At 59.4% G+C, this 25954-nt stretch overlaps 1 protein-coding gene across 1 annotated transcript; it reads left to right on the forward strand.

Annotated features, from left to right (window-relative positions):
- Window positions 1-440: 440 nt before the first annotated feature.
- LMNB2 (lamin B2) lies at window positions 441-25424 on the forward strand. Its single transcript, XM_032176552.2, has 12 exons — window positions 441-737; window positions 12387-12523; window positions 18358-18514; window positions 18601-18726; window positions 22023-22193; window positions 22277-22402; window positions 22675-22882; window positions 22989-23281; window positions 23755-23862; window positions 24376-24495; window positions 24619-24729; window positions 25320-25424. The coding sequence occupies exons 1-12, from the start codon at window positions 474-476 to the stop codon at window positions 25359-25361; spliced, it is 1863 nt and encodes a 620-aa protein (XP_032032443.1). The 5' UTR covers window positions 441-473; the 3' UTR covers window positions 25362-25424.
- The last annotated feature ends 530 nt before the right edge of the window (window positions 25425-25954 follow it).

Consider the following 25954-nt stretch of genomic DNA (forward strand, 5'->3'; position numbering starts at 1 on the left):
CCCGAGTAGCTGGGATTACTGGCGCGCACCTCCATAGTAGAGATGGTGGGGGGGGGGGTCTCCCTATGTGGTCCAGGCTGGTCTCGAACTTCTTTTCTCAAGTGATCCACCAGCCTTGGCCTCCCAAAGTGCTGGGATTACAGGCGTGAGCCGCCACGCCCGGCCCTGTGTGGCCTTTTGTGTCTGGTTCTTTGAACACGTTTTGAGATTCTCTAAGTGGGGAAACAGGTACTAGAAAGCAACCCAATGGCAACCCAATGCTGTTTCCTCGTGGCGGAGCTGGGAGTTTGCAGCCATGCAGTCTGTCTCTGGAGTCAGCGCCTCTGCGAAGCGGGAGCTGGACGGAGACTTCAACTTCCGGCGTGCCCCGCGCGCGCCCGGTGGCCGGACTACCAGTCCCAGGCTGCCCCGCCGCGGCGGGCGGCGGGCGCGGCGCGGCGCGGCGCCATCTTGCAGCCGGCGGCGCGGATTGAATGAGCCCGCCGAGCCCGGGCCGCCGTCGGGAGCAGCGCAGGCCGCGAGCCGCAGCCACCATGGCCACGCCGCTGCCCGGCCGCGCGGGCGGGCCCGCCACGCCGCTGTCGCCCACGCGCCTGTCGCGGCTGCAGGAGAAGGAGGAGCTGCGCGAGCTCAACGACCGCCTGGCGCACTACATTGACCGCGTCCGCGCGCTGGAGCTGGAGAACGACCGGCTCCTGCTCAAGATTTCAGAGAAGGAGGAGGTGACCACGCGCGAGGTGGGCGCCGGGGCTTAGGGGCCGGGCAGGGGTGCAGCCGGCAGGCCCCGCCCACCGCGGGGCGCGCGATCGCGGGGACCCTGGGCGGGGGTGCAGACGGGGACGGGCCCCGGCTTCGGGGGTTTCCGCGAGGTTTCGGGGGGCCCCTGAGTGAGGGGTGCAGCTCGGCCAGGTCCCTCCCACCGCGGGGTGCGCGATCGCTGGGATCCTGGGTGCAGACAGGAACGGGCCCGGGTCTCGAGGGTCTCCAGGGGGTTTCGAGGGGCCCCTGAGTGAGCGGTGCAGTTCGGCCAGGCCCCGCCCACCGCGGGGTGCGTGATCGCGGAGACCCTGGGCGGGGGTGCAGACGGGGAGAGGCTCCGGCTCGGGGGTCTCCAGGAGGTTTGGGGGCTCCTGAGTGAGGGGTGCTGCTCGGCTAGGCCCAGCCCACCGCGGGGCTCCCAGTCGCGGGGAACCCTGAGCTGGGATGCAGACGGGGACAGTCCGGCCTCGGGGATCTCCGCCGCGTTTCGGAGAGTCCCTGAGTGAAGGGTGCTACTCGGCCAGGCCCCGCCCACCGCGGGGTGCGCGATCGCGGGGGACTCTGAACGACTCCCGGCTTGGGGTCTCCAGGGGGTTTGGGGGGGCTCCTGGATGAAGGGTGCAGGTCCTGGCCATCGCGGGGTGCGCGATCGCGGGGACCCTGGGCAGGGGTGCAGACCGGGACGGGTCCCTGCTTGGGGGTCTCCAGGGGGTTTCAAGGGGTCCCTGAGTGAGGGGTACAGCTCGGCCAGGCCCAACCCACCGCGGGGTACGCGATCGCGGGGGACCCTGAGCAGGGGTGGGGAGAGCCTGGCCTCGGGGATCTCCAGGGGGAGACCCTGAGTGAGGGGTGCCACCTGGGCAGGCCCTGCCCATCGCAGTTTCCGAGATCTTGGGGGACCCCTTGGGAGGGGTGCAGACCAGAATGGCCCATTCTCTCGGGGACCTCCAGGGGGTTTCTAGGGCACTGAGTGAAAAGTGCAGACCAGGAATGCCCCACCTGTGGAGGGGGCCCCAGGAGATCTTCCGTGTCCTGAGTGAGGGCTGCAGAGGGGCCTCCATCTAGCTCTGGGGACCCTTCCGTGAGAGATGCATTTTGGGGCCATGAGGGTTACAGACTAGGGTTCCCCACCAAAGAGAGGTCCTGGGGATTTGGGGGCTCCCTGAGTATTGGGCTGCAGCCCCCCATATGCCTCGTCCCTCAAAGGATTCCAAGGAGAATCGGTGGACACCCCCCAATTCTGGGAGTGGGAGTCTCTGGGGATGAAGCTGGGTATTGGGGTATCCAGGGGGGAATGGGGTGGTCTCTGGGCTCCAAGGTGACTGGGGGGCCCAGGCCCTCTGAGGAGGCCCAAGATGGGGTGTGGGGGGGTCTTCCTGGAGTTTCTGGGGTGAGTCATGTGGTCTCAGTTCTCCCTGGAGCTTTATCGAGTTCCCTGATGAATCCAGAAGAGACTGGTGACTGGGGTGGGAATTAGGCCCCTCATCTCTCACCAGGGCCAGGGTGGGTAGGGGGCCGAGGGAGAGGTTCTGATGCCTTGGGGTCCCACGGGAAATTTGGGAGGCCCTTATTTGTGCCCTGGCAGGTTCTGCCCCCAAGGGAATATGAAGGAAGGGCGAGAGTTGGGATCTTGGGTCCAGTGGAAAGTGTTGAGGTTCTGAATGGGCCCCGAGGCTTCAGTGCAGACTGAAGGAGAAGAGGCGGGAAAGTCTGCCCACCAAGGGGATGTGAGGTCGGGGTGTCTTGGGGTCTGGGTGCAATCTGTCCTGCCCCCTAACCTAACCCTGGGGAGGCTCTTTGTCCCTCCCGCTGGCCATGCCCAATCCAAGGACAGGACTCCAGAATGGGGGGCAGGCAGGAGCACCCACTTGATTCCTGCCATGGGTTGGGGTCCTGAGGTCCCCAGGTTCCAGCATCCTGTTGGGAGAGCCGGGTGCTGAAGTCGGGATTTGCAGTGCCCAGCCCCCACTCGCCCATCTGGAGATCAGAGGACGTGGTGGGCTTCTGGGAGAAGAGCTGCTGGTTGAGGGGGTTGGGTCATTTCTGGGAGCCACTGACCCTCTGTGTGACCTTGGGCTAGTCACTTACCCTCTCTGGGTCTCAGTGTCCTCGCCTTTGGAATGGGTATAATTATAATACCCACCTCTTGTGTGTGGGGCCACAGCAGGTTAACTTTTGTTTAGTGGCTCCCTGTGGGTTCTGTTGTCACAGTGCCCTGGGGACAGGAAACCTGAAAGAATGTAGCTGGTGCCTTCAGGCAGGTAGAAGGAAGATCAGTGATTGGTGGGGTCCCCTGCTTTTCTTTCTTTCCTTTTTTTTTTTTGAGATGGAGTCTCGCTCTGTCGTCCAGGCTGGAGTTCAGTGGTGCAATCTTAGCTCCCTGCACCCTCTGCCTCCCGGGTTCAAGCGATTCTCCTGCCCCCGTCTCCCGAGTAGCTGGGATTACAGGTGTTCACCACCATGCCCAGCTCATTTTTGTATTTCTAGTAGAGACAGGATTTGGCCTTGTTGGTCAGGCTGGTCTCAAACTCCTGGCCTCAGGTGATCCGCCTGCCTCGGCCTCCCAAAGTACTGGGATTACAGGTGTGAGCCGCCGTGCCCGGCCAGTCCCCTGCTTTTCACTTAGTGTGGCTTTGGGCAGGCCCCTGTGTCTCTTGGAGCCTCCATCTTGCCATCTGTCCAGTGGGGATAGCATTGTCCCAACTTAAAGGCCGCCTGCTGGACCCGTGGCGTGCAGGGTTAGAGCCGGTTTCTTGTCTTTGGGCCTCTGTTGTCCCACCTGCCAATGGGACGAATAGCTGCAGGGAGCTTTGAGGGTGCAGGGCCTGGTGAGTGCTGGGGAGGTACCAGCCCCAGCCCCACTTGACGCCCTGTTGGACTGGCCCTGTGCCCTAGAGGGAGCCTGGCCCAGCCACCTCTCGGGGCCGCAGCAGCGCCCTTTACAACTCAGTTCACTCAGGCTGGGTGAAATGCGGGTCTGACTCCGGTGAAGGCAGCCATTCAGCAGGTGACACGCTGCCCCCCACCCACCCCCCCATGAGCCCTGTCACCCAGCCGTGTCTGCAGGGCATGTGGCAGGGGACAGCTGGGAGTTCCGCCTGCGACTGGTGGGCCAGGAACCCTGCTAGTGGGGAGCAGAGCTGGAAGCCTGCTGGGGTGGGGGCCGCTGGTGGGGGGGCGTCACGTGGGCCCACATGGAGGGAGTGACCTGGAATAGCTGGGGGCCTTCTAGACACAGGTGGGCCAGGTGGGGTTCAGAGAGCAGCCTCAGGCTCAGGCTGGCAGGATGGGGGCAGGGGAGGGAGCTCTGAACGAGGAGGGACCTGGGGTGTCAGGCCTCAGAGCATGCAGGTCCCTGGACAGCAGGGCCTCTCTCACCTGGCCAGGTTCTGCCCCCAGGGGACTCTTGGCCAAGGCTAGGCATGCCTTTGGTTGTCACACTGGGAGAGAGACATCATTGGCATAGAGTGGGTGGAGGCTGGGGTGCTACTCAGCGCCCCGAAAAGAGAATTAGCTGTTCCCCATGAGGATGACCCAGCCTCCATGAGGCTTACGCAGCCATGACAATGGCCAGGCCGAGGAGCCTGCTGGGAGGCGGGAGGGACTCAGTTCAGATTTTTTCAGGCTCGTAACACGACTCACAGCATCCTGGTGTGTGGTGGCCCCCGAGGTCCGCACACACGCCTTTCTCACTTCTTTTTTGAGATGGAATCTCACTCTGTCGCCCAGGCTGGAGTGCAATGGTGCAATCTCGGCTTACTGCAACCTCTGCCTCCCAGGTTCAAGCAATTCTCCTGCCTCACCCTCGTAAGTAGCTGGGACTGCAGGCGTGCACCACCACACCCGGCTAATTTTTGTATTTTAAGTAGAGATGGGGTTTCACCATGTTGGCCAGGATAGTCTTGTCTCTTGACCTTGTGATCTGCCCGCCTCAGCCTCCCAAAGTGCTGGGATTACAGGCGTGAGCCAGTATGCCTGGCCTTTTTTTTTTTTTTTTTTTCCAGACAGAGTCTCTCTCTGTCGTCCAGCCTGGAGTGCAGTGGCGTGATCTTGGCTCACTGCAACCTCTACCTCCTGGGTTCAAGAGCTTCTCGTGCCTCAGCCTCCCAAGTAGCTGGGATTACAGGCATGCACCACCATGCCCGGCTAACTTGCTCACTTCTTTCCTGCCCCCAGGAGCTCACCCTTGCACACTCGTATAAAACCAGGCCAAGCATGGGTTCCGCATTCCCGTGTGACACTACGGGGTGTCTTTTGACGGTGTGGGTGAATCGCCATGTACAAGAGTTGTTGGAGGGCTTGGGGACGGGTGGGGGGGGGGGCTGGCCAGATGGGTATTCGTTGAAGGAGGATCACTGGGTGCTGGGGGCGGGGACAGGTGCAGGGAGGCAGCACCGTGGCCCGTGTCCAGGCGCGGGAGAGGCAGGTACTCCAGGTACCTCCCTGCCAGGCCTTAACGTTCCCAAGGGAGGAGACCTGGCTTCGGCATCTTCTGTCTTCCCCCGCCCCGGTGTCCCCTGGCTGCTCAGGGCTGCTGGAGGGGGTCTCGGAGGCAGCCCAGGCGAGCGTGGAGGATGGAGTCCGTTTTGGAAGTGACCCCAAGCCGGTGTTTGCATTTTCTGCACAGAGCTGTGGTTCTTAGCCGGGCCATTTTGTCCCACCGTGGCCTCCTCCAGCAGAGCTGTGCTGCTCTGTGTGTCCGAGGATTCCCAGGCAAAGGCCATCTCAGGCTATCCGAGCCCTGCCAGGCCCACATGTGTGGACACACTTGTTGGCATCCCTCAAGCCTAGCACTTGCTAGATGCCGTGAAAGATGGAACAAAAGGCCCAGCCTGTCCCCAGCCCTTTGCAGCGCCTAACAAGCACAGGGAGGCCGTCCTGCCCCGGCACACCTGTTCCGAAGGCTCAAAGGGTCTTCGTGAGGTGCCCCGGCCTTTAGACAGGAGCTTTCCTCATCATCACAGCACAGCAGACCAGGCATGGTTGGCCGACTTTTTCTAAAAAGGGCCAGACTGTCTCCATCTGAACCACTCAGCTCTGCCATAGGTGAAAGCTGCCTTAGACCATAGGTGAATAAATGGGTGCAGCTATGTGTCAACAGAACTTTATTTATACATATGGGACTGTGAAGTGCATAGAATCTGCCTGTGTCACAAAGTATCTTCATCTTTTTCCCCTAGGCTTTATTGTTTTTGTTTTTGAGACAGTCTGGGTGTCTAGGTTGGAATGCAGTGGCACAATCTCCGCTCACTTCAACCTCCACCTCCCGGATTCAAGCGATCAAGCGATTCTTGTGCCTCAGCCTCCCCAGTAGCTGGGATCACGTGTTTGCACTGCCACGCCCGGCTAATTTTTGTATTTTTTGCAGAGATGGGGTTTCACCATGCTGGGCAGGCTGGTCTCGAACTCCTAACCTCAGGTGATCTGCCAGCCTCTGCCTCCCAAAGTGCTGGGATTACAGGCGTGAGCCACCTCTCCTGGCTACCCCTAGCCATTTAAAAATGTAAAAACTGTCTGGGCGCAGTGGCTCACACCTATAATCCCAGCACTTTGGTAGGCTGAGGCAGGTGGATCACGAGGTCAGGAGATTGAAACCATCCTGGCCAACATGGTGAAACCCCGTCTCTACTAAAAATACAAAAATTAGCTGGGCGTGGTGGTGCACGGCTATAGTCCCAGTTACTTGGCAGGCAGAAGAATCACTTGAACCCAGGAAGCAGAGGTTGCTGTGAGCTCAGATCGCGCCACTGCACTCCAGCCTGGGCAACAGAGTGAGACTCTGTCTCAAAAAAAAAAAAAAAAATCTTGGGTTACTTTTTTTTTTTTGAGACAGAGTCTTGCCCTGTGCTCGCCCAGGCTGGAATGCAATGGTGCAATTTTTGTGTTTTTAGTAGAGATGGGGTTTCACCATGTTGACCAGACTGGTCTTAAATTCCTGACCTCAGGTGGTCTGCCCGCCTCAGCCTCCCATCATCTTATGCCAGGTGCGGTGGCTCATGCCCGTAATCCCAGCACTTTGGAAGGCTGAGGCGGGCTGATCCTCCTGCCTCAGCCTCCCAAAGTTGTGGGACTGCAGCTGTGAGCCACTGCTCCCAGCAACATCCATCATGTATTCAGACTTCCTCAGTTTCCCCGATGTCCTTTCCTCCCCCAAGACCCCATCCACTATCTCGTGACATTTAGTGACTACGTCCCTGTCTCCCAGGCTCCTCCAGGCTGATAGTTTCCTCCACGTTCCTGGTTAGAGGTTCCGGTTGGTCCTGAGCGGGCTGGGCAGGTGTGCAGTAGGACGTTCTTCAGTGGGGGTTTGTGTGTTGTTTTGCTCATGGTCACGCTGGGGTGATGGGATAAGCAATGTTTTAATGGAATGTATACATATGTACGTGTGTGTATATATATATGTATATGTATTTTCTTTTCTTTTTTTTGAGATGGAGTTTCACCCTGTTGCCCAGGCTGGAGTGCAGTGGCGTGATCTTGGCTCACCACAACCTCCACCTCCCTGGTTCAAGCGATTCCCCTGCCTCAGCCTCCTGAGTAGCTGGGATTACAGGCATGCGCCACCACACCCGGCTAATTTTGTATTTTTAGTAGAGACAGGGTTTCTCCATGTTGGTCAGGCTGGTCTCAAACTCCCGACCTCAGGTGATCCACCCGCCTTGGCCTCCCAAAGTGCTGGGATGACAGGCGTGAGCCACGGCGCCCGGCCATATGTATATGTTTTTTTGAGACAGAGTCTCTCTGTGCCACCCAGCCTGCAGTGTAGTGGCGTGATCTCGGCTCACTGCAACCTCCACCTCCCGGGTTCAAGCAATTCTCCTGCCTCAGCCTCCCAGGTAGCTGGGATTACAGGCACCCGCCACCACACCCAGCTAATTTGTGTTTTAATAGAGACAGGGTTTCACCATGTTGGCCAGGCTGGTCTCAAACTCCTGACCTCAAGTGATTCACCTGCCTCAGCCTCCCAAAGTGCTGGGATTTCAGGCATGCACCACCGCACCGGGCCCTAATGGAATATTTTTTAAAAATCAATTAATTCAAAAAATCTAAAATGAACAAAATATTAATTCAAGTCAGGTGTTGTTTAGTGACAGGGATACCTTGTGGAAAGCGTGTCGTTAGGAGACGTCCCCCTTGTGTGGGCATCGTAGTGTGCACTCACATTCCTGGATGGTGGAAGCCACCACGCACCCAGGCTCTGGCATGGCCTCCTAGGCCACAGACCCACACCGCCTGTTCCTCTGTGGAATGCTGTGGGCACCTGTCACACAATGGTAAGTATGTGGGCATTTAAACACGAGAAAGGGCTGGGCGCAGTGGCTCCCGCCTGTAATCCCAGCACTTGGGGAGGCTGGGGCAGGCAGATTGCTTGAGTCCAGGAGTTCGAGACCAGCCTGGGCAACATAGCAAGACCCCATCTCTAAAAAAAAAAAAAATAAAAACTAATTAGGCAGGCATGGTGGTGCGTGTGCCTACAGTCCCAGCTATTGGGGAGGCTGAGGCAGGAGGATTGCTTGAGCCCAGAGGTTGAGGCTGCAGTGAGCTGTGATTGCGGCATTGCTCTCCAGCCTGGGTGTGGCTCTGTCTCAAAATAAGTAAATAAACACAAGAAAGGTGCAGTAAGAATACGGTATTAGGTTCTTTTTATTTTTATTTTTATTTTTTTGAAGTGGAGTCTTGCTGTCGCCAGGCTGGAGTGCAATGGCCCAATCTCGGCTCACAGCAACCCCTGCCTCCTGGATTCAAGCAATTATCCTGCCTCAACCTCCCAAGTAGCTGGTATTACAGGTGCCTGCCACCATGCCCAGCTAATTTTTGTAGTTTTAGTAGAGATGGGCTTTCTCCATGTTGGCCAGGCTGGTCTCGAACTCCCGACCTCAGGTGATCCACCCGCCCCGGCCTCGCAAAGTGCTGGGATGACAGGCATGAGCCCCCACGCTGGGCTTGCATTAGTCTTTTTTTTTTTTTTTTTTTTTTTTTTTTTTTTTTTTAAGACGGAGTCTTGCTCTGTCACCCAGGCTGGAGTATGGTGGTGCTATCTCAGTTCACTGCAAGCTCCGCCTCCCGGGTTCACGCCATTCTCCTGCCTCTGCCTCCCGAGTAGCTGGGACTACAGGCGCCCGCCACCATGCCTGGCTAATTTTTTTGTATTTTTAGTAGAGACGGGGTTTCACCATGTTAGCCAGGATGGTCTCGATCTTCTGACCTCGTGATCCGCCCTCCTCGGCCTCCCAAAGTGCTGGGATGACAGGCGTGAGCCCCCACGCTAGGCTTGCATTAGAGTCTTACAGGACTGCCGTGCGCACGGTCTGGGGGTGCCCAGCATGCCGCTGTGCTTGGCTGCCGTTGCAGAGTCGCTGCTTTTTCTCACCTTGAACGGGCTCCTGTGTGTCCCGGCACTGATCTTGTTTTTGTTGGAAACTGCTGTTTTGTTCATCTTGGCCCCTCTCCCTCGTGAGCCGCAGTCAGCTCTCTCTCTGTGGGGACAGGAGAGCTCGTGTGTGACCCCGATCCTGAAGGTGTCCCGTCGGCCCCTCCCTCGAGGTTAGGGGCATTTGGGAGCTTCGAGGGAGGGGCAGACACCACCATGCCTGCACCTGGTGCCCAGCTGTTTGCAGTGTGGAGCTAGCCGCTTTTTCCTGACCTGGGTTATTCTAGAAGTCTGTTCCCAGGACACAGATGTGGAGGGCATAGCCCAGATGATCGCCTGCATGGGAGGGAGGGCTCAGGGGTGGCCGGGGTGCCGCGGGAGGAGCTCGCTTTGCACTGCTGCTGCCTCTGTGGGTCCCCGTCCTGCAATTGGTCCCCGCAGACCTGATATGTCTAGGACCCAGTGGTGGTCAGGAGGAGGCTTTTTACTGATCCATACCTCAGTTTCCCCATATATAAAATCGGGTTGGGAACCCTTATCCTGCCCCATTGTAGGTTGACAGGACTCGGAGCTGCGGTGCTGGGGCAGCCTCAGACTTTGACTTGTCCAGATTGCCCAGGATGCTTTGGTTTGAGGCTGAGGGCCCCACCTCGGAAGAGGCCCAGTCACTGCCAAGGGGTGCGTCCTGGCAGGCCCCCAGCCCTCTGCACAGGAGCCTTGCCTGTAAGATGGGGGCATGGCCCTCCAGATGCAGGCCGACCCTGTACCCACCTTGCACAGACGCCCGTGGCCCTGTAGGGCTGTGGGAACGTCACAGCGTTCCAGCGGGCCATGCTGGGCCTGGTTCCGCCTGCCATCCTCCGGTCCTCCTTTTCCTCAGCGCCAGAGCTGGAGCATTTAATTCCCGCCTCATACGGTTCACCCAGCTCACCCATAGGTTTTGCGTTTTCATATATCCACAGCTGTGCCACCACCAATGCGTCCAATTTTAGAACATTCATCCCCACTAAAAGAAGCCCATCCCCATCAGCTGTCACTCCCCGTCCCCTTCTCCAGCCCCGCTGCCCACACACCCCCTTCCTGTGTCTGTGCACTGGCCTGACCTGGACATTTCATAGAAATGGGGTCACACACTGTGTGGCCTTTAGTGTCTGGCATCTCATGAGTGTGACATCCTGAAGGTGCATCCACACTGTGGTGTCAGAACCTCGCTCCATTACACAGCTGGGTCATGTTCCTGTGTGTGGATGGTGGAGGGACTGCTTGAGGTATTTGTTTTGAGATGGAGTCTCACTCTGTCTCCCAGGCTGGAGTGTAGTGGCACAATCTCGGCTCACTGCAAGTTCCGCCTCCCGGGTTCATGCCATTTTCCTGCCTCAGCCTCCCGGGTAGCTGGGACTACAGGCGCCCGCCACTACGCCCGGTTAATATTTGTATTTTTAGTAGAGGTGGGGTTTCGCTGTGTTAGCCAGGATGGTCTCAATCTCCTGACCTCGTGATCCGCCCGCCTCGGCCTCCCAAAGTGCTGGGGTTACAGGCGTGAGCCACTGTGCCCGGCACCATGTGTAGTTTTCAAACATGCATGGATGTGAATTTCATGTCTTCTGGGTCCACACCCGGGAGTGGAGTTACCGGGTCACGGGGTGGCTCTGTGACTCGGGGGAGCCCCTGGGCTGTTTTCTGTAGGGCTGCCTCAGCTCAGGTTCCTGCCGCTGCCTGTGAGGTTCCGATTTCTCTGTGTACCCGCTCGCACCTGTGACCGTCTGTCTTCCTGACGGACGCCCTGGCGGGTGCGAAGTAGCATCTCACTGCAGTTTGCTTCCACATATTTTTAAACTCATTGAGTGCATGGCCCTGTGGGAGGAGGGGAGGCAAGAAGGCCACGCGAAGCCTGAGCCGTGCCCCCAGCTGGCGCGTGCAGAGGCCAGGCAGGTGGCGGCTGTGGTTGCAGCAGGATTAGTAGGAAGTGAAGAGGTCGCCTTCCCGGGCACCGCGTGTGCCTTGAGTTCGCCTGGAGGCCCTCGAGAGGGGCGGGTTTGGGGGCTTTGCTCAGGGCTTAGGGAGGGGCTTTCTTTAGCTGGGCGGTCCAGAGGGTGTTCCAGTCGCTTCTGCCTGCCCTGGTGACCCCTGGCTCTCCAGCCCCTCCCCGTGTCCTTGCTGGCTGGGCCGGGTCTCCGTGGAGAAAGGTGGTGGCCGCTGGTGGGGTGGGGAGCTGAGGACTCTGACTGCAGATCCCTGTGATTGAGGGGTGAAAGGTGGGGGCAGCTGGTGGGGTGTGGAGCTGGGGACTCTGACTGCAGATCCCTGTGATCGAGGGGTGGGAGCTTCTGTCCTGGAGCCTCAGAGCCACTACATTGGCAGCTGGCCTGTCCAGGGGACACGGCACGGGCAGGCCAGATGCTCCTCCCTCCATCCCAGGGAGCAGCCCAGCTTGAGCCTGGGCCATGTGCCTGTGTGCGAGGTGGGGGCACAGAGGGGCACAGGCTGGCCCCTGGTTGGCAGAAGTGGGGGATCTTGGGCTCAGCGGGGTCTGAAAGCGGGGCCTCCGGGTTGCAGACGCCTGGGGGGAGTCTCAGAGGCCCAGAGGGGTCTGGGAGGGGACCCCAGGTTGCAGATGCTGGTGGGGGCGGGGGGCTCTTGGGCCCAGTGGGATCTGGGAGGGCCCTGGGTTGCTGTCATCACCAGTTGTCCGAGAGTGATCAGCCCAGTGTCCATGGTGCCCAGCGGGAGAGATCCTTGATTAAACGTCCCACCCATTTTCTGGTTCTGAAACTGAGAGTGTGAAAAATGCACCTAATGGCCAGGCATCATGTCGCTATGACAGCAGCCAAGGGGCTGCATGTCCGGGTGTGGCTGGTCCTCGGGGGAAGGGGACAGGCTCCATCCAGATGCTGTGCTGGTCCAGGCCCAGGGCCTTTGGTCTCTGGCACTGGGCGCTGCTGTGCCAGGAGCTGGAGCTTGTGGAGAGACGATCATTCCAGAGGGGGCTGCAGCAGAGGAGGAGGCTCCTGGGGTGGCTGGGACCTAGGGCCACCTGGCTTCCTCCTGGGTGCCGGCCCCTCCCCGACCGGGGGCTCCTGCTGCTGTGTCTGTGAGATGGGCAACACAGGGTGTCCCAGTGTCCCCAGGCTGCCATCCTCTCTCTCTGCGTGCCAGTCCCCGGGAATCTGAGCAGGGCCAGTGGCCAGGCCCCCAGGCTGCTGTAGTCAAAGGGGAAGGGTCCCTCCTCATTTCACCCTGTCCTGGGTCTCCCCAGGTGAGTGGCATCAAGGCGCTGTACGAGTCGGAGCTGGCTGATGCCCGGAGAGTCCTGGATGAGACGGCTCGAGAGCGTGCCCGGCTGCAGATAGAGATTGGGAAGCTGAGGGCAGAGTTGGACGAGGTCAACAAGAGGTGAGTGGTCACGGCTGGGCACGACGTCACCCTGATCCCGGCACCATGGGGTGGATGGGGGCAGGTGGGCGTTGGGCTTGTGCAGGACACCCTCTGATACGGGCACAGCCTGGAACTCACAGCTCCCATCCTCTCTCCCCCACCAGTGGCTGCCATGTCACTTTTTCTGTGCTGAGGAAAGTGATAGATGCTCATGTGGGACGGCGGGAAGCGCAGGGCAGCTTAAGCTCACAAGTAAAATCTCCCGCGAGCCTCCCCAAAGAGGGCTTCCTGGTCAGCCTGGCCTGTCTCCCTAGTGTGCACACGCGCTTGCACACACTCACCTAGACCACGGGCGGCACCCAGTGGACACCGTGAGACACGTTTGACCTCAGGGCCCATCGTGGGCATTTCCCTGTGGTCGGATGTTCTTGGTGCCGGGGCTGCTGGGACACTCGGGTGTGTGGTGTGTGACCAGGGTGCTCATGGGTTGTTGGGCTGCCCCATGGTTGGCTGCAAAGTCCTTCTGGGTGACAACTGTGTCCGTCGGGAGAAACGATCTCCCCTCTCAGCCTGGCAGTGAGTCTTGCCTGATTCTGGGTGTGGGATGTGGTGGGCGGCAGTTTAAACAGAACGATGATGACAAAAGGAATATTTATTCAGAGGGGCCAGGAGGCCACTGAAACACTGAGCTCAAGGCTTTTCTTGGTGTGAGGTTCCAGCTAGAGCGAGGTCTCTGGTGCCCTGCGTGTGGACACTGTCTTCCGTGGTCTCCGGCCACCAGTGTTCAGGCACCTGCAGGTGCCTCGGATTTCCTCAGGCTGGCGTGGGTCAGGGTCCTCCCATGCTGCTCATTCTCCCAGAGCCACGCAGGCCTGGCTCAGCCTGGAGGGACCCGCTGGCAGGAGGGGTGGCACCTCGGCCACCTGGTACAGGGGTCACAGCAGCCAGTGGCTTGAGAATCCACGTTGTCCCTGAGTTGGAGTGTGGCCAGAGGAATGACCGGGGACCCCGTGTCCAGTAGTGCCGGGGCCCCCATGTGTGGTTGCAGGTGACCTCTCCATCCAATGCCCTCCTTCTGCCTGGGCTGGCGCTGCTCCCGTGGAGAGCTGACTTCCCTTCCCCAACAGGAGACCCTCCAGGTCGGCCCAGGGACCACTGCCCGCCTGCCTGGGGCCTGGGGCTCCAGGAGGGACCATTTGCACCCTGATGGTAGCCATGAGCCGGGGACCCTGGGGCCAGGCACGAGCCAGGACAGGCTGCCCACTCTCAGCACATCCCGCACAGCACAGGTGCACGCCAGGACCTGCTCAGGCAGCGGCTCTGAGCTCTCTGCCTCCAGCACCCACCGTGCTTAATAAGCAGGTTCATCAGTGGAGCCATGCAGGCTCTGGGATGACTAGAGCTTGGACAGGGGTGCACGGAGCTCTGAAATGTCAGAACTGCACCGTGCAGATGGGACAGAGCTGCTGCTGGCTGGCCCCACACCACGCGCCTCTCAACTGTTCACTTTAAAACGTTGAAATGTACAGGATGTGAATTTCACCTCAAATTAAAACATTAAAAAAAGAAAATGCTACACAGCGCCCGCCCTAGGTGTTGAGGAATTCCCAGTTCACAATCTCCTGAGCAGTGCGTGGCATCTACAGTGAGGCCCATCTTTTCTTTTCATTGAGACGGGGTCTCTGTTGCCCAGGCTGGAGTTCAGTGGCACAATCATAGTTCGCTGCAGCCTCGAACTCCCAGGCTCAGGTGATCCTCCTGCCTCAGCCCCACCCCGAGCAGCTGGGACCCCAGGCACGTACCACTACATCCAGCTAATATTTTTTATTTTTTATTTATTTACTTTTGAGGCAGAGTCTTGCTCTGTCACCCAGGCTGGAGTGCAGTGGTGCAATCTCGGCTCACTGCAACCTCCACCTCCCAAATTCAAACGATTCTCCTGCCTCAGCCTCCTGAGTAGCTGGGATTACAGGCTCACACCACCCTGCCTGGCTAATTTTTTTACCAAGTTGGCCAGGCTGGTCTGAAACTCCTGGACTTCAGCGATCCACCCGCCTTGGCCTCCCAGAGTGCTGGGATTACAGGTGTGAACCACCGTGCCTGGCCGAATTTTTTTATTGTTTGTAGAGATGAGGTCTTGCTATGTTGCTCGAGCTGGTCTTGAACTCCCGGGCTAAAGTGATCCACCCACCTCGGCCTCCCAAAGCACTGGGGATAGGTATGAGTCAGGGGGCCAAGCCTAATGTTTTTCTTATCCTAACAAATTTATCTCCAAAACCCCACAATGAGAGAAACACTGGGGGCAGCGTGCAGGACCTAACAGGCCAGAGCCTGCCACAAAACCCCGGGCACCCAGCTGAAGAGTCTAACTCAGCGCCTGGTGCTCTTAGGAAACGGGTCTGAGCCCTGGGAGCCAGCACCCTGCCTTCTGGGCATGCCCTGCAGTCCTGCGGAACCCTGTGGTTTAGACTGAGTTGTTGAGGAGCTTCCCAGATTCCCTGATCTCTGCTCCAGTCCTCTGAACTGGTCTGCAGCCTGCCTCTTCCACCTCACCCCTGGGCCTTTGCACTGCTGTTCGCCTGCCTGGAAGGATCTCTCAGCAGCGGTGGCCCTGTCTCCTCCAGTGCTGCTCCTTCAGGTCTCTGCCCCCAGCGTTGTCTCCCAGCCCCAATCCAGCCCTACCCGCAGGCAGCCTCCTGTCTGGTGGGCAGCCTGTGTCGCTGATGCCTCCCTCCACAAGGACGTCCCGCAGTGTAAGGCAAGGGTTCTAAATGCACCTCTGGTGTGAGAGCAGTGCCTTCCACACAGCGGGCACTCAGGATTTGCCCAACAGATTCCAGCTTCCCCCAAACTCCTGCAAAAATCCCCAGCAGGGCCGCGGAGCTCACAGCCCTCTGAGCGGAAGGGCCTGGCCTGTGTGACATGTGCTCAGAGATGGGGTATCTGCACCCCAGACCCTGCTGGAGATCCGCTCCATGTGGGGAAGTAGAGCTTAGTGTCCCTGAGGGCTGCGGACGGGGGCGCATCAGCTTTGTGGCCGAAGTCTCTGGCCTTCATGCCTCTCGAAAGCAAGCAGATGCTGCACCTCCAGTGTGTGGAGAGCCCTGGCTACACCAGGTCCAGCGCCAGAGCGGCTGGCAGCCCTGCCCTGGCGGGACACGACGGGAGCCAGACCCGGGGTTCAGTGTACCTGCCATGGATGCTTTTACCTGGCAGGTGGCCTTAGACCTGGTTGTCTGACCCCCGACCAGGGACCCCTCACAGGAGAGACCTGTTTACACAGCGGCTGCCTTGTCGCTCATGTCTGACCTGTGTCCAGGGTATGCCTGCCCGACCATCGCTCTGGCACTGGGATCCCAGCCTGGGGTAGCTCCTGGTTCTTCTGATGGAAGGTGCAAATTCAGCACAGCGATAGGAAACAAGTTTGAAGATTTATTACAGATCCTGGGCAGGGAGGGCACTGTGAGCTGGGAAGGCAGCCCTCCCTCCCTGAGTCACACAAGGAAGGAAGGAAGAGTCCCACAGAGAATGAGAGCTTGGCAGCTAGTGGGAGAGAGAGAGATGGGTGGATGATGGATGGATGGGTGGATGGGTGGATGGATGATGGATGGATGAGTAGATGGATGATGGGTAGATGGATGAATGGATGATGGGTGGATAGATGGATAGATGATGGGTAGATGGATAGACAGTGATAGAGCAATAGATAGATATAGCTATTGTAAGGCTGGGCGCAGTGGCTCATGCCTGTAATCCCAGCACTTTGGGAGGCCAAGGTGGGCTGATCACCTGAGGTCGGGAGTTCAAGACCAGGCTGACCAACATGGAGAAACCCCATCTCTACTAAAAATACAAAATTATCTGGGCGTGCTGGCACTTGCCTGTAATCTCAGCTACTTGGGAGGCTGAGGGAGGAGAATCACTTGAACCCGGGAGGCGGAGGTTGCAGTGAACTGAGATCGCACCGTTGCACTCCAGCCTGGACAACAAGAGTGAAACTCCATCTCAAAAAAAAAAAAAAAAAGATATAGCTATCTGTAGATTGATATATACGGACATAGATTATATAGATAAATACAGTTATTGATGGAGGTATACTTAGACAGACATACGGTCACTTTCAGCTGTGGGTCACTTTCAGTTCTTGGGCAAATGCCTAGGTGGTCTTTTGAAAGGCACTGGGGGCCGGGCGCAGTGGCTCACGCCTGTAATCCCAGCACTTTGGGAGGCTGAGGCAGGCAGATCACCTGAGGTCAGGAGTTCGAGACCAGCCTGGCCAACATGGAGAAACCCCGTCTCTACTAAAAATACAAAATTAGTGGAGCCTGGTGGCGCATGCCTGTAAGACCAGCTACTCAGGAGGCTGAGGCAGGAGAATCGTTTGAACCCGGGAGGCAGAGGTTGCAGTGAGCGGAGATCACGCCATTGCACTCCAGCCTGGGCAACAAGAGCGAAACTCCAACTCAAATAAAAAAAAAAAAAGGGCTCTGGGGAGAGTCGGGAGTGCATTCTGCTGGGCGGGAGAGGTCCCTGTCACTTCTGACCTCTGGCCACGGGCTCGAGCCGCCTGGATGTGGATGTTCTTTTAATGTCCAGCCAGCAGCCTTTGCTGTGTTATTCCAGATGCACCCAGTTGTCCCCATCCTGGGGTGATTCTGTCCCCAGGGGACACTGGGTGATTCCTGGGGACATTTGTGGTTGTCAAAACTAGGCAGCGAGGGGCTCCTGGTCTGAAGTGGGTGGAGGCCAGGGACAGTGCTCAGCACCCTGCAGTGCCTAGGACCACCCCAAACGTCAGCAGTTGTGACGCTGCGGAACCCTGTGTGCCCTCACTCAGGACCACCCCAAATGTCAGCAGTTGTGACGCTGAGAAACCCTGGGTACCCTCACTCAGGACCACCCCAAATGTCAGCAGTTGTGACGCTGCGGAACCCTGGGTGCCCTCACTCAGGACCACCCCAAATGTCAGCAGTTGTGACGCTGCGGAACCCTGGGTGCCCTCACTCAGGACCACCCCAAATGTCAGCAGTTGTGACGCTGAGAAACCGTGGGTGCCCTCACTCAGGATCACCCCAAACGTCAGCAGTTGTGACGCTGCGGAACCCTGGGTGTCCTCACTGTTGCTTGGGAGGATATAGTTAGTTCACTGCGGAGAGGGGGTGAAATTCAGCTCCAAGACTTATAATTATGCTTAAAAACATTTAAGAGTCAGCCGTACGTGGTGGCTCACACCTGTAATCCCAGCACTTTGGGAGGCTGAGACAGGAGGATTCCTTGAGCTCAGGAGTTCGAGACCAGCCTGTGCAAACAAGTGAACCCCTGTCTCTTAAAAAAAAAAAAAAAAGCTTAAGTGCCTACAGTCCACACTGGTAGTGTTTGTGTGTTTAAAAAGCCTGAGTTTGCTATCTTAAATATGTAATGTTGGAGCTAATTTGGTTTAGTGGAAGACCAGGTGATCCTACTTCAGACAGCTTAAGTTTACAAACAAGGCCGACTCTTCAAAGGCCAGGGTCTTCCTTTGTAACATTGTAGCAGAGGATGCATTAATTTCTCCCCAAATGGTTGTCCTGGGTCCAGAACAGGCAGGAAAGGCTGGGAAAACCTACGCCTCCAGGGTGGTCCCAAGCACTGGTGCCTGTCACTTGCTGGACTCCTGACAGTGCAGGGCAGATGATGAGGGCACGTGTGCCTTTGCCGGGGTGCGCGGGGCTGTGTCATCTGCGGGACAGGAAGGTCTGGGGCTCGGAGGCCCCCGTGACCTTGTCCTTGGGCTTGCCTGACGCCCCCTGAGGTGCTCCCTGTGGCCCCATGGACCTTGCCCCTCCCAGCTCACTTGCCCTCTTGACTTTCAGCGCCAAGAAGAGGGAGGGCGAGCTCACGGTGGCCCAGGGCCGTGTGAAGGACCTGGAGTCCCTGTTCCACCGGAGCGAGGTGGAGCTGGCAGCCGCCCTCAGCGACAAGCGCGGCCTGGAGAGTGACGTGGCCGAGCTGCGAGCCCAGCTGGCCAAGGTAGGTGCCAGGGGCCGCGGGATGCCCCAGCAGGGTGTATGCAGCAGACAGATTGTCATGCCGGCTCGCTGTCCTGTGTCTCCCAGGCCGAGGATGGTCATGCAGTGGCCAAAAAGCAGCTGGAGAAGGAGACGCTGATGCGTGTGGACCTGGAGAACCGCTGCCAGAGCCTGCAGGAGGAGCTGGACTTCCGCAAGAGTGTGTTTGAGGAGGTGAGCGAGCGGCCTGGCCTCCAGCCTGGCACGGCGGAAACGCAAAGCCCACCCTCGGCTGTGGAGGGCGGAAGCCTGAGGGCCCCGTGTGGCCGGGGTCCCTCCCACGGCTCCAGGGAGGCTCCTTCCTGCTTCTCAGGGTGCCCATGGCTTCGGCTGCATCTCCCCAGTGTCTGCCTCTGTCTTCCCGCGGCTGCCTCCCCTCTGTGTCCGTACTCTGTGTATCCTACAAGCACACTTGTCATTGGATTTGGGGCCTGCCTGGGTCATCCAGAGTGACCTAATGGCATCTGCAGAGACCCCATTTCCAAATAAGGTCCATTCACAGCTGCTGGGGATCGGGATGTGGGCACATCTTTTTTTTTTTAATTTGAGACGGAGTTTCACTCTGTTGCCCATGCTGGAGTGCAGTGGCACGATCTTGGCTCACTGCAACCTCCACCTCCCAGGTTCAAGCAATTCTCCTGCCTCAGCCTCCTAAGTAGCTGGACTACAGGCGTGCGCCATCATGTCCAGGTAATTTTTGTATTTGTAGTAGAGACGGAGTTTCACCGCATTGGCCAGGCTGGTCTCGAACTCCTGACCTCAGGTGATTCATCCACCTCGGCTTCCCAAAGTGCTGGGATTCCAGGCATGAGTCACCATGGCCAGCCAAAACGCATCTCTTCAGTGTCAAGGAAGGTCCACTTTGATTTCTTGCCTTTCAAAAGCTTGGTGTTCCCACCCTGGGAGCTGAACCCCGGCCGCCTGGGATCCTAACCGCTACACCATGAGGCAGGCGTCAGGTGCATCTTCTGGGGGCCCCTGTCCAGCCTCCCACAGGGCCTCCTTGTCCAAAGCGAGGGTGAGGCCTGCGCTCCCCACCCAGCCTCCTTCCCTGACCTGCACCCCTCACCTGGGGCCTCTGCCTCCGGGGGCTCGGAGGGGAGAATGGGGAGGGAAGGCGTCGGCCTGTGTCCCTTAGAACCAATTGTGATGTCACAGTGCAGGGTGGAATGCCGGGGCCTGCCAGGCCCACACTCACTGCCCAGGGAGAGCTGCTGGCTGCTGGTGGAGGGATGTCCAGGCTGCTCAGGAGCCGCGCCCCGCTCCCGCCAGGCCCAGAGAGTGCGGGGGGCCCCCATAAGCGCCAGAGGGGAGGCCGCCGGGGCAGTTGTGAGGGGGCCTGTGGGGGAACCTGTGAGACAGCCCGTGAAGAGACTCACGAGGGCTTCTGTGCAGGGGCCCAGGAACGTGCCCCAGGTGGAACCCACAGGGCACCTGGGAAGAGACCCACGAACGCGGTGCAGGGGCCGGGAAGAGGCCCCGGAGGGGCCCTCACAGGGAGCTGCGGTAGGGAGCCTGGCACAAGCCTGTGCAGCCCACAGGGTGCAGAGTCCCAGAGAGGGCGGCCGCGGAGGCGGGGGGGCGGTTCGCAGAGCTCTGCTTGGCTGGGCCACCCGCCTTGCTGACTGCGAAGGTGGCCAGCTTCCTTCAGAAGCGTTTCTGCTGTTTTGTTTTGTTTTGTTTTGTTTGAGATGGAGTCTTGCTCTGTGGCCCACGCTGGGCTCAGCCTCTCGAGTAGCTGGATTATAGGTGCGCGGCGCCACACCCAGCTAATTTTTTTTTTTTTTTTTTGAGACGGAGTCTTGCTCTGTCGCCCAGGCTGGAGTACGGTGGCGTGATCTCAGCTCACTGCAACCTCTGCCGCCTGGGTTCAAGCGATTCTCTTGCCTCAGCCTCCTGAGTAGCTGAGATTATAGGCGCGTGCCACCACACCCGACTAATTTTTGTATTTTTAGTAGAGACGGCGTTTCACCATGTTTGTCAGGCTGGTCTTGAACTCCTGACCTCATGATCCACCTGCCTCAGCCTCCCAACGTGCTCGGATTACAGGCTTCAGCCACTGTACCCGGCCTAATTTTTGTATTTTTAATAGAAATGGGGTTTCACCATGTTGGCCAGGCTGGTCTCGAACTCCTGACCTCATGATCCGCCCGTCTCAGCCTCCCAAAGTGCTGGGATTACAAGTGTGCGCCACCATGCCCAACCTCTGCTGTTTTTATAAACCAGTTCCATGGTGATAAGTGACATAGTTTCTGTCCCGGAGCTGGGGGAGCTGGGAAGAGGAAGAAGGGGCTATTTCCTTCCTGAGAGCCACGTGAGCTCCAGTTGGTGCCTCTGCCCTGGTGTGACCCCCCCCCCTGTGTCGGGACAGCTGCCCCGTGGCTCCCCTGCCTTGTGGCCCGGGCATCCCATCACTGTCAGGGCTGGGTCTGCTGCCCCCCTGTGATTTGGGCCCTGAGATGGGAACATCAGTAATTTACTCTCTGTTTTGTTTTTTGTTTGTTTGTTTTGAGACGGAGTCTTGCTTTGTTGCCCAGGCTGGAGTGCTGTGGCATGATCTCAGCTCACTGCAACCTCCACCTCCCGGGTTCAAGTGATTATCTTGCCTCGGCCTCTCAAGTAGCTGGGATTACAGGTGCCCGCTACCACATCTGACTAAGTTTTGTATTTTTAGTAGAAACGGGCTTTCTCCATGTTGGCCTGGCTGGTCTCAAACTCCTGACCTCAGGTGATCTGCCTGCCTCGGCCTCCCAAAGTGTTGGGATTACAGGCATGAGCCACCACGCCTGGCCCACTTTCTTCAATAATGGCTTTTATGAGAGACAGTCCCTTTTTTTTTTTTTGAGACGCAGTGTCGCTTTGTTGCCCAGGTTGGAGTGCAGTGGTGCGATCTTGGCTCACTGCAACCTCCCAAGCTCAAGCGATTCTCGTCTCAGCCTCCTGAGTAGCTGGGACTACAGGCGCCCACCACCACGCCTGGCTATTTTAAGTCCACCTTTTTAAAGTGTTCAGCAGTGGCAGGATATCCACAGGGTTGTGCAACCACCACCTCTAATTCTAGAACATTCCATCACCGAAAAAGAACCCCCTCCCCATCAGCAGTCACTCCCCAGCCCCGGCCCTGTCTCTGTGGATGGGCCTGTCCTGGACATTTCCGGACATTTCATGGAAATGGGATCACACGCTGTGTAGCCTTTTGTGTCTGGCGTCTCTCACTGAGTGTGACGTCCTCAAGCTGCATCCATGCCGTGGCGGTGTCAGAGCCTCACTCCGTTTCGTGGCTGAGTCACGTTCTAGCGCGTGTACGGTCCCTGGGTCGCCTCTGACCTGCACGTGTATCGGTTTGTAACCTGTGCACAAGGAACCAGGAATTGCCTGGAGGTTCCTCTTGGCACATTGTTGAGCCCTCCCTTGGGCCTGGTGCCTGGGGCCCAGGCGGGACCGGAGGGTCACGAAGCCTCGGTCCGCAGGAGGTGCGGGAGACGCGGCGGCGGCACGAGCGGCGCCTGGTGGAGGTGGACAGCAGCCGGCAGCAGGAGTACGACTTCAAGATGGCGCAGGCGCTGGAGGAGCTGCGGAGCCAGCACGGCGAGCAAGTGCGGCTCTACAAGCTGGAGCTGGAGCAGACCTACCAGGCCAAGGTGCGGCCGGCTGGCGGGCGGGGGCGGCCGGTGGGACCCCCGCCCCGCCCCGCGCCCGCGCTCACCCGCCTGTCTCCCCGCAGCTGGACAGCGCCAAGCTGAGCTCTGACCAGAACGACAAGGCGGCCAGTGCGGCTCGCGAGGAGCTGAAGGAGGCCCGCATGCGCCTGGAGTCCCTCAGCTACCAGCTCTCTGGCCTCCAGAAGCAGGTGAGGAGCACGGCGCCACCACCCGCCGTCTTCCTGGCCCAACCTCTGGGTCCTGCCCTGGATGTGCGGGGCTCGGGGCTCTGGCCTCTTGGCATTAGATGCAGCCCTCGGGGCACCCAGCGATGCCCCTTCCCTCCCCTCCCGTGCGCCCCATGCCCAGGCCTGGTCTCTGCCCCAGTCTGCGCTGAAGGCCCGTCTCCCGCAGTCCCAGGATCACCTGGGCCTTGTGACCCACGGGCTGCCCTGACCTTCGCCGCCCGCCCCCTCCGCAGGCCAGTGCCGCTGAAGATCGCATCCGGGAGCTGGAGGAGGCCATGGCTGGGGAGCGGGACAAGTTCCGGAAGATGCTGGACGCCAAAGAGCAGGAGATGACGGAGATGCGGGACGTGATGCAGCAGCAGCTGGCCGAGTACCAGGAGCTGCTGGACGTGAAGCTGGCCCTGGACATGGAGATCAACGCCTACCGGAAGCTCCTGGCGGCAGGTCGGAGAGAGGGAGGAGGGAGACAGGCCAGAGGTTGGAGTGTGAGGGAGGTCAGGCCGGGCCTGGGCTGTCTGGGGCTCCCACTACCAGTCCCGCCCTCCTTGCCTTCCCCACAGGCTGAAGCTGTCCCCCAGCCCATCCTCGCGCGTCACGGTCTCACGAGCCACCTCGAGCAGCAGCGGCAGCATGTCCACCACCGGGCGCCTGGGCCGCAGTAAGCGGAAGCGGCTGGAGGTGGAGGAGCCCTTGGGCAGCGGCCCAAGCGTCCTGGGCACGGGCACGGGTGGCAGCGGTGGCTTCCACCTGGCCCAGCAGGCTTCGGCCTCGGGCAGCGTCAGCATCGAGGAGATCGACCTGGAGGGCAAGTTCGTGCAGCTCAAGAACAACTCCGACAAGGTGACTGGAATGACCTGGGCATGGGGGGCAATGGGGTGACCCAGCTGGTGGCGGTGACCCGGGTCAGGGTGATGGGGCCGCCGGCCAACGCGAGGCAGGGGACAAGGTGACCGGAAAGACCGAGGCACGGGGGTAATGGGGTGACCCAGCTGATGGGGGTGACCAGGGTCAGGGTGACGGGGCCGCCAGCCAGGGCGAGGCAGGGGACAAGGTGACCGGAAAGACCGGGGCACGGGGGTAAATGGGGTGACCTAGCTGATGGGGGTGACCAGGATCAGGGTGACCAGGGTCAGGGTGACGGGGCCGCCGGCCAGGGCAAGGCAGGGGACTGGAATGACCGGGGCATGGGGGTAATGGGGTGACCTAGCTGGTGGGGGTGACCAGGGTCAGGGTGACGGGGCCGCCGGCCAGGGCGATTGGGGCAGTGTCACAGTCCTGGCGGTTGAGGGTCAGGCGTGTGCCGTGTCTTCCAGGATCAGTCTCTGGGGAACTGGAGAATCAAGAGGCAGATCTTGGAGGGGGAGGAGATCGCCTACAAGTTCACGCCCAAGTACGTCCTGCGCGCTGGCCAGATGGTCACGGTAGGTGGTGGGGCAGGAGGGCGAGGGTGGCCACGGATGTGGTGTGAGGTGGGGTCAGGGGACTGGAAGCGCAGGACTTGGCGGCGGTGGGTGGGGATGGTGGTGGCACCAGGCACCATCTCACAGCAGCTGCCGCGGTGATAGAACCTCCATGTGCCGGCGTCATCCCACTGGGCCTCCCTGGAGCCTGAGTGGTGTGCCCCGGGTCTGAGTCCAGGCTGTTGGGGCTGGCCGGCATCCCCGTGAAGTGTTAACAGTCAGGCGCAGGGGCCGTGGAGCCTGGTGGGTGTCAGATCCCAATTCAGCCCCTGCTTGCCAAGAGCCCTTGGCGTCTGTGAACCCTGGTCTCTTCTTGTGTATCCTGGGGACCATCACCCTGGATAAGCCTGCGTCGGGCTGGAAGGACTGAACACCCAGGGCATTGAAGGGGGCTGTGTGGTAGGGGCCAGTGGCTAGCCCACGTCCCTGGAACCAGAGGTGACCCTGATGGGGCCATTGTTCTTGGGTCCCCAGGTGTGGGCAGCTGGTGCGGGGGTGGCCCACAGCCCCCCCTCGACGCTGGTGTGGAAGGGCCAGAGCAGCTGGGGCACGGGCGAGAGCTTCCGCACCGTCCTGGTTAACGCGGACGGCGAGGTGGGTGTCTGGCTTGGGGGGGTGCTCGGCTGGAGTCCTGGGCAGGGTCTGGGGACCCTCGGGGCCGCCACAGCAGCTCTGGGCCTGATCCCGGGACGCGCTGCCGTGTCCTGTCCCACCCAGGAAGTGGCCATGAGGACCGTGAAGCAGTCCTCGGTGGTGCGTGAGAATGAGAATGGGGAGGAAGAGGAGGAGGAAGCCGAGTTTGGCGAGGAGGACCTTTTCCACCAACAGGTAGGACCCCTGTGCCCACTTGCGGCTAGGGGGCAGCCTCTGGGGCAGAGTGAGCTCGTGCACACACGCGCGTGTTGGCCGCGTTCCCGGCGGGAGCTCCATCTGGCTGCCTGGCTCAGGGTGAAGCCAGCCTTGGCTGTTACGGGCACGGCAGAGACCTGTTCTCGCCTCCTGGGTCGTGCCCGTCGTGTGGATTTGCGACATCACAGACCTCAGGGTAGCCGGCCAGGGGGTCCCCTGAGAGGTGGGTGTTGAACAGCTCCCCAAATGATCTCTGGTCAACCAGGCTCCCTCAGTCGAAGACGCAGGTCCCTTCAGTGCTGGCCTCTGGGGAGAAGATGAGCCCAGAAACCACAGCTGCGTTAAATGCGCACGTCGCAAGATTTCTGGGATTGTCTTGGAACCCAACACAGAACATGTAGCTCACAGGCGGGCTCATGGGGAAATGGAAGTGGAATGGAAGGCTCTAGAAATAGACACTGTTGTCGCTCAGCCCCTCCCTGGTGGGGAGGTGCGGGCAGCCATCTACCTGCTGGCCGCCTTCAGGCTGGCCCTGATCGTGGCCATCCTTCCTTCCTTCCTTCCTGCAGGGGGATCCGAGGACCACCTCGAGAGGCTGCTACGTGATGTGAACCCACACTCCTCATCCACACACCTTTCTTTACCTAGAGCCACTGAAAACTATTTTTATATCATTGGCTTTCTTTAGTTCTTGATACATTTCTAGAGAATTTCTAAGCGAACTGCCAGAACGTGTGGGTGGGTCTCCCCCAGCCCTCCCTCCCGGCGGGTCTCCCCAGCCTCACTTCGCTGCCACTTCACCGCTGCCCCGGAGACTTTTCAATCCCACCCCACTCCCCATCTCACCATTTGGTCAAATTGGAAGCCCAGGGCCAGGACCCCCAGGTTTAGAAGATGCCCAGGCTTGGAGGGGGGAGGGCCGGCAAGGCTAGAGAGGGGACAGGAGACGGCCCTGATGCGGACAGAGCGCAGAAACTGCGTAGGAATTCAATGGTGGTGGGGTTTTTTTTAAGGCTTTCTACAAAACCAAATTCAGAATCCAGGCGTCAACCTGGTGGGGCCGGGGGCCAAGCCTGCATTCTGGCTGCCCAGCTTCGGACAGCGGGAACTCCTCAGGCAGCCACACAGCGGGTGTGGACCAGCATGGGGATGGCGTGGCCCCCCAGGGCAGGTTTTCAGTCCGCTGCCTGGGCTTCCAGATTTC

The sequence above is a fragment of the Hylobates moloch genome, unplaced genomic scaffold (genome assembly GCF_009828535.3).
Source record: "Hylobates moloch isolate HMO894 unplaced genomic scaffold, HMol_V3 SCAFFOLD_15, whole genome shotgun sequence".
Lineage (NCBI taxonomy): Eukaryota > Metazoa > Chordata > Mammalia > Primates > Hylobatidae > Hylobates > Hylobates moloch.